A 14,058-nucleotide genomic window follows, 5' to 3' on the forward strand; every position below is an offset into this window, starting at 1 on the left:
TGAGGTGATCTACTTCTCATTTTAAAACTTAGAGATTGTACTTTAATCATGTCAAATTTTAGAATCAGATTTGAATAGAAACTTAATCGAAATAGGCATTAAGACAGGTGCTAGAATTATCACATACCTTGATCTTGAAGTTTGAATCTTGTTCCTTCTTCTTAGCCTTCACCCCTATATTTTTCTCTCTAATTTGATGCAGAGTTTTCCCTCTACAAATACTTGCTAAAATGCTCTTTCTAAAGGGGTATTTATAGCCAAGAATTATGACAGGGGTTGTCAACTTTACCCTTGATAAAATATGACAATTCCAAAGCTACTTGTCCAAGCTTCAAGTCTTCCTTCACAAGAACTTGCCAAGTGTCCTCATGACATCATGCCCTTGACATCATCAAATTTCTTTCTTGCCTCACCATGCCATGTGTAAAAATCTCATGGAAAGAAAGGGAGAAGATTAGATCTTGACCCTTAGATTAAACTTGAACTCCAAGATTCTTCCTAATTTATTTAGCTCACATTTATCTGACTTTTTTAATGGCCTTCTAGAGCTCAAAAAAATTTTTGTCTACTGCATAAAATTCCTTTAATTATAGGAAATTGTATGAATTTTTTTGGGCCATAACTATTTCTTTTTGAATTTCCCGTAAAATTCCTCTTAGGAGCATAACTGGACTTTAGATTTTATTAAAGCCACTCTATTCGCCTTTTGGGGATAAAACTAATTTTATAAACTTCTTTAGCCCCTTAACTATTTATTTTCTATTTTTACATACATTTTTCAAGCCTCTTCATTGCTCAAATAATTACATTTAAATAATTACCTCAAACTAAGCCACTATACTAAAAATCCCATTAAAGCTATTGTAGGGGTATTTTTGTCATTTATCTTCATCAAAGGATCTCTATACTTCATTTCCCATTTTTTGAAATTTTTTTGAAATTTTCTTTATACTTTTCATGATTACCCCCATTGGCTCGTAATTTTTTGAAATTACGGTTTTGCTCTTGCTTTGGCTCAACTTCATAAATCATCACTTTGAGACCTCTACCTCAATCTTAGGTTGATATCTAATCTCTTTTCTCTTTTTGAGCCCTCGAGACTATACTAGAACCTTTAATTTTAATTACACTTTAGCCTATGGAGCTTTCTTAGTTCCCACAGTAAATTTGCTAGTGGTTCTTTGGCTAAAAATATCATTATCTCTCTTTGTGATATTTTTGAGTTTTCTGCTCAAGGGACTTGCTAGCCTACCTTATTTAGGCTACTCTCTAAGTTTCTAGGCCTAAAAATTGGGATGTGACACTGAATGTGAATATTATGTCATTTGTTATATGAATGATATTATTGAGATGGAGATTACCAGGAAGTCAGACAAAGTAAATATAGATTACATTGTAATTCTTCAATTTTGTTCACATTTTTTATCAAGTTGACTAATGACTTTACAGGCATTCTACCCATATGACCCTGGAGAAATTGTAATAAGGGATACTTTGTCAACAATATTACTTGAGAGTTTTGAAATGTGAAATAATTAAGTCATTCACTTGTTTTATTATATATGTTTAGTTTAAATATTAACTAGTTAAGTTGTTTATTATTATGTGTAGTTGATTGAATATGAATCGAAAATATTAGTTAAGTTAGTGTTAGGATTGAGTATATGTCTTGAAATGGTTTTGCATTCTTCTGTTATGCTAGTTGGAACTAGTCTGCAATTGGTATTGCAAGAAAGTTGCATAGAAAATTGATTGTCATCTCTAAAAAAAAAACATTCGCCACTTCACGGTGGTTATTTGGATAACGCTGTGCAATGAATTTTTAACAGCAGTTACATATTGTTGTAACTGCCGTTAAAATCATACTTTCCACGGCGTTTGTTATTATTTAAAACCGTCGTGGAAAGTCTTCTTTTCATGGCGGTTATAACTGCGATGAAATTTTTTGTTTACAACGTTGATAGAATTTATTGCAACTCCAAAACCGTGGTAAAAAAAGCCTATTTTAACAGCTTTTAAATGGTTTTTTTTTTCTAGTAGTGGATCATGCGGCAAGATTCAACTCTGTCTTATTACGTGTGTCGGATCTTATATTGCGTACCCCTTTCAATTTTTATTCGAAGCAATGGAATAAACATCTAATTTATTCCATTTATGGGCCCAACGTAGCTCAAGCAATAATGCACACGCCATTTCCATTCCAAGACGATGAGGATCAATTGTACTGGGCGGCTAACTCTCAAGGTTGCTATTCTTCAAAGTGGGGTTATAGGAAATTCTTACATACTGCTTACCAATTCGATGGTTTTTTAGATCATTTCTGGAAATTCCTATGGTCCGTTTCTCAACCTCCTAAGTACCTCTTGTTTATTTGAAAGTTCTTACATGATGCTTTGCCTGCCTGCAATGGCCTCAAGGCCGCCATTTGACTGCTTCCACTCTTTGCTCCTTTGGTTGCAATGTAGAAGAGACATTAGAGCATCTATTTTATTGCTGCCCTTACTCACGAGCACTCTGGTTTGGTGCTTTCTCTATCAGACCCTCTTATATCTCATTTGCAGAATTCAAGCATTGGTTGAAAACTTGAAATCAACTTTGACCTCTCTTTATCAAGAGAATCTTCAGTCTCAAGCACATAGAATTATCATTCTTCTTAATCATATTTGGTATGCAAGGAATCAATCTATTCATCAAGGAGTGCTTGATTCATCAAGCAATGTACCCTTTTTTGGCCACATGCAGTACTTAGAGTTGGCTATTCTTGACAATCCATTACATCAGCAAAAAGGAACCCCTACTCTGGATAAAACTTTAGTCAATAGCATTTGCGCTGACTGGGTCATCTTGATTTGGAAATGCATAAAGAATTCTCCCACAGTTTGTGCTATGATTTAAATCAACAATGGGAGTCCAGTGCACATCTCCGTCGCACATCATCGATTGGATAGGAAACTTCTTATTATTTTTTGTCTGCGAGTGGCAGTCTGTTGGATTCTTCTCTACGGGATACAAACACACTCATCATTTCGTTCCTTGCTAGTTAATCAAGTGGGCAAGACTCTCAAGCTTCATCTTTACACCCGGGCACTTGGTAGGGGCTTAGTAGCGGATATAAGGAATTTGCTTTCTTCTTTTCCGAATGTTTCTTTTGGTATTATATCTAGTTCTTTCTCTTTTAGACGTGTTGGAATCTGGCTGTACTTCCTGGACTATTGTATTTCTTTAATGTTATTTTAATATCATTTTGTCTTTCTATTAAAAAAAAACAAACAATTACTATGTTTTCACCAGCATCCATGCATTAATACCACAATTCATCCCTTCATGTGTAAATGGACTAACGTCAACATCCATTCATTATGAAACTAACAAAACCAACTAGAGTATTTAAAACTCCATCGAACAAAGCCAAAATTTGATCAACATATAAGAACTAATAATAGTATTATTTTCAGTCTTTAATGTAATATTAGAGCTAAATAATTAATTTATGGATGTTAAAAAAATTACTTAGTTAATTGTTTGTAATAAACTGATATTATCTTTCTTAAAATATTTTTGTTAATAATGTCCATTGAAACGACCAATAATAAAAACTCCTTAATATGTATATTATTTTGTTCCTATTTATACTCCAAATTCGCAAACTAAGAAATGCATTAAATTAATAATTTTTTTTCACATTTGCACTTATTAAAAAAAAAGTACTACTTTATTTCTATTTATAAGTCACTTATAGGGTAATTAATGGCTTTTTTTCTTATTTTACTCATGTTGACGTAATAAATACATAAAGAGAGACAAAGTAAATAGGTTGAAAAAAATATAAAACATAGTTTTAATACTCATTCTTTAGTATGTAATGGCACATGTGGAAAATTTAGCAATTTAATACATTTCTTAGTTTGCAAGTTTGGGATATGGGTGACTTATAAATAAAAATAAAATAATATTAAAAATATATTTTATATTTTCTCTCACTTATTTACTTTATCATTCTCAGCATTTATTAAATTAATAGGGATCAAATTACAAAAAGCTTATTAATTACCCTACAAATAACTTGCATTTGGAAATAAATTTTTTCCCCCACAAATGACTTATAAATAGGAATAGAGTGGTAATCACCATATGGATTACTTGAAGACAAAATCAATAAGCATTGGAGAAAAAATTGAATGAGATCTTATACTACCTCCGATCCTTGATATAAGATTTTGTTTGACTTTTATTTTGATCTTAAATATAAGACCTCAATCCACTTTATCTCTCATATTTATACTTTTTTTTTCTAAAGTAGCCCTTCTAACAATGATAGTTCTAGTCAATACACTTGATTAACAAGGATATTTTAGGAAAAACAACACCTATTTAGGACAAATAACTAACTTAACTTACTTCCTTAATCTTTTCAAATTAATCGACTGGCTCTTATAATTAGGACCAGAGATAATATTTAAAAATAGATTAAATCTCCAAGATTTGAAATAATATTGACCAAAAATCATTTTAATGTTGGGTCCTGGTGGAAACTTTCCCTTCTCGTACGTACGGCGACCACTAAGGCACTGAACAGGAATCGCCGTGATAGAACCGTTTATAACGGCACAAGAGATACAATTGTTGCATTTGAACAGTTAAGAAGTCTGCCCCTTTCCACTCAAAGCAAAGTGCGCAGAGAATTCGAAATTGCCCCCTCTTCGACGATAAACATTCAGAATCCGATTCCGTCCGGAACTTGCCCCAATTCCGCCGGAAAGTATCTGTTAAGAAGTCTACCAATTTCCACTCAAAGCAAAGTGCGCAGAGAATTCGAAATTGCCCCCTCTTCGACGATAAACATTCAGAATCCGATTCCGTCCGGAACTTGCCCCAATTCCGCCGGAAAGTATCTGTTAAGAAGTCTACCAATTTCCACTCAAAGCAAAGTGCGCAGAGAATTCGAAATTGCCCCCTCTTCGACGATAAACATTCAGAATCCGATTCCGTCCGGAACTTGCCCCAATTCCGCCGGAAAGTATCTGTATTATCTTCGTGAAGTCACAGTCCATACAGTTCTGGAAGTGCTCTCCACCACAAAAGCAATACAGACTCGTCACACAGAAATGTCACCGGAAGGCCACGTCATGTCGTCGACTCCGGGAGACTTCAGGCTCCCTTGGGACGTCTTCCTGAGCTTCAGAGGTGCGGATACTCGTGATTGCCTCGCAAAACCCCTCCACAAGGCGCTCCAATCTCGCGGCGTTCGAGTTTTCCTGGACGATGTTGGGTTGGATCGCGGGGACCAGATAGCTCCGAGTCTGCTCGAAGCCATCGATGACTCGGCCTCTTCGATCATCATCATCTCTCCTGACTACGCCTCTTCTCATTGGTGTCTGGAGGAGCTTGCCAAGATTTGCGACTGCGAAAGACTGATTCTGCCGGTGTTCTACTACGTAGGCCCCACTGATGTCCTCGAACAAACAGGTCCATTTGAAGATTCTTTCAAAATTCATGAAGCCAAGAGGAGCGAAGATGAGGTAATCAGGTGGAGGAAAGCTATGAAGAAAGTAGGTGGACTTGCTGGTTGGGTTTTCCAGAATCCCAGGTCTTCTCTGTTACTGAGTATTACTATGCGTAGGGAAGAGTAGGTAGATGTAAATACTAAACAGTTGCGATTAATATCAGTTCACGAGTTACATCTATTTACAACTTCCTACTTTTCTCTACGCTATGTTCTATTTTTTTAGCCATTCTGACTTCACTTAGTGGTTTACTTATTTCCTGTTATAGCCAAGAAGACCATCTAATTGGACTTTTAGTACAAAGGATTCTGAAAGAACTAATTAATACTCCGGTTGGTGTGGCTGAGTTTACCGTTGGACTCGATGCTCGCATTGAAGAACTGTTGGAATTGTTAGACATGAGATCCAACGGGATGAGGGTATTGGGATTGCATGGGATGGGTGGGATTGGTAAGACTACCCTAGCGAAGGCGTTTTTTAACAGAATCGTTGTGGATTTTGACCATCGCAGCTTCATTTCAAGTGTTAGAGAAGTTTCATCCAAAGATGAGGGCTTAATTTCTCTAAGAAACAGAATTATAAGTGACATTTCCTCTCAAACAGTGGTTGGAAACGATATTTCTGCTTTCAGAAGAACAGTTAGTGAAAACCGTGCTCTGGTAATCCTGGATGATGTGGATGATGTGAAGCAGCTCGATACTCTAATTGGCAAAAGAGAATGGTTCCATGAGGGAAGCCGTATATTAGTCACATCAAGGGATACGCGAGCTCTGCCTGAGACTCATGTTAATGTCTTGTACGAAGTTCAAATATTGGATGACTCTGAGTCGCTAGAACTATTCTGTTACCATGCAATGCGAAGAAAGAAACCTGCAGGCGAAACTTTCTTGAAATTGTCGAAGGAAATAGTGTCTCTAACACGAAGATTGCCTTTAGCTCTGGAAGTGCTTGGTTCAATGTTGTTTCGTAAGAGAAGGGAAAAAAAGGAATGGGTTGATGCTGAGGAGAAACTGAAGGTAATTCGACCTTGGAATCTTCAGGAAGTGCTGAGGATCAGTTATGAGGGGTTAGATGAGCAAGAGAAATGCATCTTCCTTGACATTGCTTGTCTGTTCGTTCCGATGAGGATGAAGCGAGAAGATGTTATTGATGTACTAAGAGGCTGTAGATATGGGGGAGAGATAGCAATCACAGATCTCACAGAAAAATGCTTGATCAAAATCAGAGAGGACGAAACCATTTGGATGCATGATGAAATTAGAGATATGGGACGGCAAATTGATGTGGAAGAAAACCTCGTTGAGCCGGGTATGCCTGGTCGATTGTGGGATCGATCTGAAATTCTAGCTGTTTTGAGGAATATGAAGGTAAAGGATCCTGAAAGAGGTCTTTTAGTTTTGGAGATTGTTCTTCTTTGAGTTATGTGAAATCCTTCGCCGCCCATATATCATCGTTGTTAGGGCGAGAAACTGAATTGATTTTCCATCGATTTATTAGTGTCTAAGATCTTATTATAATATTATAACTTGATTCTAACAAATTTTAAAACGGTGTATAGTTATGTTTTAAATTGAATTGATGTTAATTTAGATAACTAAGTTATTCTGTTAATGAGTTTTTCCGAAAAGAATTAAAGTTAAATGGTGATAACCGCTAAATTTTATAAAACATGTCTCAGTCAAGATTTTTTTTTTTTTTTGACCGAAGGTCTCAGTCAAGAATTTGTATGATAGTTTTTTATGCATTTGGGTTAAACAAAAGAATGTATGTCGTCGTGCTACTTGTCTTATGTGGGCAGTGAGATTGACTAAGACAAACAAAAGGAAAAAAGAATCTCTGCGACTGAATATTATATGGCAGCGATGACAGATTATATAATTAGATTTTGTTCATTTGAATATTATACGATGCGGTAACATGTGTCGTCACTTTGCATGCTATGCATGTATCAGACCAACACAAACACTATATATTGTTTAAAATGTATTTGACACAAACTTAACTGTATTTTAGTGTTAGCACTTTATAGCGTCTTGTCCAGCCCTCTGATAACAATCCCAATTTCATGAGTGCGCGCGCGCGCGCGCACACACACATATGTGTGTGCTGTTAGATATCTCTGTGTCGTAGAAGGCCTAACATAGCCCTCATTCTTTATCTAGGCTTTGGACTAGCTATAAAATATCTAGGTGAAATTATTGAATGAGAATTTTTTATTAATAATTTATTCAAAACTTTGCTTATTTATACTTGACAGCAAATAATGACATGATGTGATCCATGTAACTATTCCCATCCAATAGGATAATGCTTCTTGTTATTGTCAAATATCTTGCTGCTTTGGAAACCGCAGGGATCTAGTAGTATTCGAGGGATGGTGCTAGACTTCGAGGAAAGATCTACTAAAGACAACGAACAAGCAATTTCTTGTTGCAACCTTAAATCTGGTTCCAGTTTCGTGAATGCCCTGTCATTCCTTAAACAGATTCACGGGAAATATTTTCAACGAGTTGAGAGGGACAAAGAGGTCACAGTGCTTCGAACCAAGCCCTTTGAATCCATGGTGAACTTGGTGCTGCTTCAGATCAATAATTTGAGGTTGGAAGGGAAGTTTAAATCTTTCCCTGCAGAATTGAAGTGGCTGCAATGGCAAGGATGCCCTTTAAAGTGCATGCCTTCTGATTTTTGGCCCCAAGAATTGGCTGTCCTTGATCTCGCACACAGCTATATTGAGAATTTGTGGAATCGGAAGGGATACAAGGTATTCTTCGTGCTTCAATTCTCATGCGTAGCATTTGATTAAATCTTTTTTTTCCCCCCCTGGCCTCACATCTTCTAATTATCACATATAAATGTAAGAATAACTACAGCACGGGCCATGAAGATGTGCGACAAGATTATTGTGTACTGAAATTTTTCATTGACGACAAATGATATGAAAATTTTACCACAAGATGTGCCTTAGTTTAGACAGAAACTGAAGTGTGAGTTTAATGGAGCTATTAATATTTTTTCAATAAAATTATGGGTGACACTTTTACTCCTCAATTGACACTTTACGACTTTTTTAAAAAAATAATTGTGTCAACAAATTAATTTTATTGCAAAACTTATTGAAAGAGACTTGATTTTTTCCTAATTTCTCATTTTTCTTTTATTTTATTCGTGTTTTAGACTGTCAGTTGTGTTTAAGCGTTATTGTTTATAAATCAGAGGCAATTCTCTTTCTTATTTTATATTACGACCTGAGCCGTATTTTATATTACTATAAGATGCTAATGTACATTCTATAATATAACAACACTTTTACCTTGGCTCGCAGGTGCCCAAGAACCTCATGGTCATGAACCTCTCCTATTGCTATCACCTGGAGGCTCTTCCTGATTTGTCTGGCTGTAGATGTTTAGAGAAGATTGTTCTAGTGAATTGCATTAAACTAAGAAGGATTCACGACTCAGTTGGCGGTCTGAGCACACTTCGTCATTTGAATATGACTCGTTGTACTGAACTTAGTGAGCTACCCAATGATTTATCTGGGCTGAAAAATCTTGAGAGCCTGTGTCTCTCCGATTGCTGCAAGTTAAAATCGTTACCAAGGAACATAGCCAACTGGAAATCTCTAAGAAAACTTCTTGCTAATGGCACGGCTTTAGCAGAGCTGCCTGAGACTTTTTTTCACCTTGAGAAACTTGAAATTCTTATTTTAGATGGTTGCCAAAACTTAAAAAGACTACCCGATAACATAGGACTTTTGTGCTCTCTACAAGAGCTGTCTCTCGACAAATCTGGGTTAGAAGAACTACCCGAAACTGTCGGGCATTTGAAAAAACTAGAGAAGCTTGGTTTGATGCATTGCTATTCTCTCACTAAGATTCCTGATTCTGTTGGAAACCTCGTTTCGCTTTCAGAACTTATGCTTTCTGGAAGTGCTATTAGAGAGCTTCCTTCTTCCATTGAATCATTGTCTTATCTAAACGAACTCTCTGTAGGATATTGTAAGTCTCTGAAAAAGTTGCCTGAGTCTATTAAGCATTTGGCTTCCGTTATTGAGCTTCAGCTAGATGGGACAGCGATCACCTATTTGCCAGATGAAATTGGCGATATGAAATTGCTAAGAAAGCTTGAAATGAGGAATTGCCAGATGAGATCTCTACCTGAATCGATTGGACGCCTCGCAGCTCTTACAACCTTGGACATTTCCAATGGAAACATCGAAGAATTGCCAGACTCCATCAAAGAGATGAAAAATCTTGTTCATTTGACGTTGGACAAATGCATAATGCTCAGAAAGCTTCCTGATTCTATAGGATCTTTGAAGTCCTTGCGTCATCTTGGGATGGTGGAAACAGGTCTGACAGAATTACCTGAAAGCTTTGGTATGCTTACCAGCTTACAAACATTGAAAATGGCCAATAAGTCTGAAAATAACTTGCTTCACGATTCTTCTGTAATCTCATCTTTTTTCTGCAATATGATATTTCTGAATGATCTGGACGCTCGTTGTTGGAGAATATCTGGAAAAATTCCTGATGATTTTGAGAAGTTGAAGTCTTTGGAGACTTTGAATCTAAGCCAAAACAAATTTCACAGCCTTCCTTCCAGTTTGGCCGGCCTTTCGATTCTGAAAAAGCTCCATCTTCAAAACTGCATCGAGCTGGTTTCTCTCCCTGCTCTTCCCTCAAGCTTGATAGAGCTGAATGCTGCAAACTGCTGTACCTTACAAAGCATTCCCGACCTTTCAAATTTAACAAGTCTTAAGGATCTAAACCTCACGAATTGTGTAAAAGTGGTGGATATTCCAGGTCTTGAACGGTTGGTGTCTTTGAGGAGTTTGTACTTGGGTGGGTGCATTGCATGCTCCTTCCCAATCCGCAAGAGATTTTCTAAGGTTTGGTCTTTCCCTCTTTTTCCCCCTCCTGTCATCAATAAATAAATGGATGAAGACTAGAAGTTTAAGGCAAAGTTTAACTAAATGGTTATAGCTACTCTAGTATAATTGACAACAGATTGAACAGATTAAATGCATGGATACTTGCATGTTCATTTTAGGGATAAGTCAGTAAGGTAATTTCCCATTTCTTTTCGATAAAATCTACTGACCTTATTGAATGACAGGTTACAATGAGGAATTTAAGGAACTTGAGCATGCCAGGAACCAGATTACCCAAATGGTTTTCAGGACAAGCTGTAAGCTTTTCGAAGCCCAAGAACCGTGAACTAACAGGTGCAATTATGGGTATCATTCTTTCTATCAACCATGAAACACCGAGTGAACTGCCAGTTGAACTTTCCGGAGTAGTTGATATCAAAGCAAATGTCCTCAGACTGGGCAAAAACATATATAGTTCAGTGTTAGACTTGCATGGGTTGCCAAGAACGAATGATGAACACTTGTACCTTTGTAGATTCCCAGACTACCATCCACTCATCTCTCGCTTGCGAGATGGGGACACATTTTGTGTGACGAAGAAAAACCAACCTATGGATGAGAGATTGGAGTTGAAAAAATGGGCGTTTCATCTGATGTTTGAAGGGGATGACGATTATGATGGAGATGAAGAATCTGCGGATAGAAGCCTACAATTTGTGTCAGAAAAGCTGGCCAAGTTTTTCAACACTTACGAAGAAGATGGCCCCATGGATGATGATATTGGGAGTGGAGATGAAGAGTGCCTGAAGGAAGAAAGAGTATTATCGTGCTTGAAGCGGATAACCTCATGTCTCTAGCATGGTCTTGTCTTCATCCCGTCGTAATTGTAGCCTCTTCATTTGGTATGTCTTTCAAATATTCTTTTATCAAGAAAAAGAGGAGGAGGTGGGAATAAGTAACAGGAGAGAGCTACGTGTCACAATGCTAAAGCCGCATTTTTGTTTTTTGAGCCAAAAGCCGCATTATTGTTCCAGGTGTTATGTAGGTTGCCTAAATTCTTGCCTCTCTTCACTTCTCTTTATTTTTTTGGGTTAAGATGTAAATTTGTTTCGGGGTGTTAGGTTTTTTTTTTGGGGTACAAACCGGTCCCGGATTTTAAAATCATAACAATATTGTCGTTGAAAAACTAACGTGGACTGTTAAAATAGTAACTTTAATTGTTAACATTTTTAATGATAAGGGCAATATTGTTATAATTTTAAACTTTTAAAGAAAATTTATACAAAAAAAGCTTTTGGAAACTAATGTTAACCGTTAAAAGAGTAAAGTTGACCGTTAACGGAGAATAACATTAATAAGGTTTTAAACTTTGGGAATAAATTTGCTTAAAAAATTTTTGAGATGTCTAATACTTGAAAACTTTTCGGAATATATATACGGGTTATAACCCCTTTTTTTCAGTTACCTGTTATCGTTGGTAATTTTAGACGTGCCTCATTATGAGACCTTTTTATGATTCAGTGTCAATGTTTTGCTCAACAAAGCAGACCAGAACTAGAAGACAGTTTTTTTTTTCCACAGATTAAAAAATAATAATAAGCAGTTGATTTGGCATGGTGTTCTGGGTAAATACTCTAAGACATTCAAATGGCAAAGAGATGGGAAGAAATTATTGTTTCGGAAACGTGTCATGGAAGTTCAAGCCCCATTTGATATGCGAAAATTGAAATTGGATTAGAGGGTGGGCGTAGAATTTGTTTGATATGTTGGACCTCACTTTCATATGAAACTCCCTTGCATAAAAATCATGGAAGAACTGAAATGGGTCCATGGAAGTAAAGAAGCAAGATTTCATGTTAATATAATTTTTAGTGCATCAACTTTGATACTATTTTAATTTTAATTGCTGAAATTCCAAACCCATAGTTTTAGTCACCGAAATTTAGTTTGTTGTAAAACGTTAGTTCTTAAACATGTAACAATATTAAAATCTACTAAAATATTGTAAACGATATTAAAATGATAACGTGAATTCACCAAATAACGCTTAATTGGACTTTGTGTGGATAATAAGGACAAAAAATAAATAGGTCCTCAAAAGGCAATACAAATAACAGAGGGGAACGAGTTCTCAAAACATGATGTAGTGAACAATTTCTCAAACAAACAACAAAGGAAAAAAAAAGCAGCTTAACAATTGTGTTTTAAAGACTTGTTCTTTTTTTTTCTCCCTTGTGTTATCTATACAAGATTCAGTTAGGTGTCGTCTAGTGAGTTCATATCATTATTTTAACACATTTTTCAACTCTTTATCTGATTTTAATATCGTCACATCTTCAGGAGGACTAACTAATTAAGATGAATAAATTTTATGAATTAAAATCATGAGTTTGTAATCTAAGAGACCAAATTCAAAATAGGTCTTAATTTTAGGCTTTGTTTGGTTGGGGTCTTTTTCAGGGGAGGGGAGGATGTGTTTGGTTGGGAGGAAGGGAGGGGAGGGGGGTTAAAAAAATTTGTCTTTTTGTGCTCCCCTCCCAAATTGGGGGTTTTTGGGGGGAGGGGGAGAGAAATATTATGAGAATCTTGACAAATATGCCCATGCCATTTTTTGAATATTCCAGTGGTGACTTCTTGATTTTTTTTTTTTTGGTTTCGCATGATTACCTTTGCATTCCCTTCCGCGGTCGCTCAGTTATACACACACACAAATATAATATGCATATATGTTAATATATTAATTAATTATATATATTAATATATATTATAATTATAAAATGACACTGTTAATATCATATATATTTTATTTCCTAATATGTGGAGGGTATTATTATATAGTTAAGCTCTTGTCTTTTTTTCTCCCATTCACTTTTCTAATATATATTATACTTTTATTTCATAATTTTTTTATCACATATAAGTGAAGTAATTGGTTTTTTTGAAATTGATAAATTCGGAAATAATAATTTTGATATAAATGTTGTAATAAAAGAATTAATTAGTCTAAATATAGAGATAAGGGCATATTTGTTAATTTATAATTTCCTCCCCTCCCCTCTCCTTGTAAACCAAACAAGAAATCTCCCCTCCCCTCCCCTCCAACCAAACAAAACCCATGACCTCCCCTCCCCTTCCTTTAATTAACCTCCTCTCTCCTCCCCTCCATTGAACCAAACAAAGCCTTAGAGACAAAAATTATGTTAAGGCGGGATTTTACTACCATTATGCTTTCATATATTTTATTCATGAACAACTTTGGAGGTGTTTGGATCTCCATTTGGGACTAAAAACATGCCTAGGAAATTGGACAACGTGCGTTAGTGGGCATTAGGGGAAAATTCATTGTTTGGATCAGAAGCAATTGAAAAGCTACTTTACTTCCTGATGCGGGCTAACCTTGATGCTGTATTTGTTAACTTTTACATTAGTTGTGTTGGATGGCTAACTTTTGGCTCATATGATCATATTTTTTGCAAACTATTATTACGCCATTTTTCAAATTTACCCTCTTCTTTTTTTCTTTTTTCTGGCAATAAGTTCTCTCCTCTACTCTCTCTTGTTGCAGGGCTGGGTGTCTTGTATGTAATATAAGAGCTAAATAATTAATTTATGGATGTTAAAAAAATTACTTAGTTAATTGTTTGTAATAAACTGATATTATCTTTCTTAAAATATTTTTGTTAA

General features: G+C 35.9%; 1 protein-coding gene across 1 annotated transcript; it reads left to right on the forward strand.

Moving 5' to 3' along the window:
- The first annotated feature begins 4,940 nt into the window (after nt 1-4,940).
- Nucleotides 4,941-11,477, forward strand: LOC114757046 (disease resistance protein TAO1). The gene is made up of 5 exons (XM_028946042.1): nt 4,941-5,587; nt 5,773-6,871; nt 7,858-8,265; nt 8,827-10,392; nt 10,620-11,477. Exons 1-5 carry the CDS (start codon nt 5,106-5,108, stop codon nt 11,229-11,231), a joined length of 4,167 nt encoding a protein of 1,388 aa, XP_028801875.1. The 5' UTR covers nt 4,941-5,105; the 3' UTR covers nt 11,232-11,477.
- The last annotated feature ends 2,581 nt before the right edge of the window (nt 11,478-14,058 follow it).

This window comes from Neltuma alba, unplaced genomic scaffold, assembly GCF_004799145.2.
Source record: "Neltuma alba isolate B1F8T4 unplaced genomic scaffold, ASM479914v2 tig00010560_pilon, whole genome shotgun sequence".
NCBI lineage: Eukaryota > Viridiplantae > Streptophyta > Magnoliopsida > Fabales > Fabaceae > Neltuma > Neltuma alba.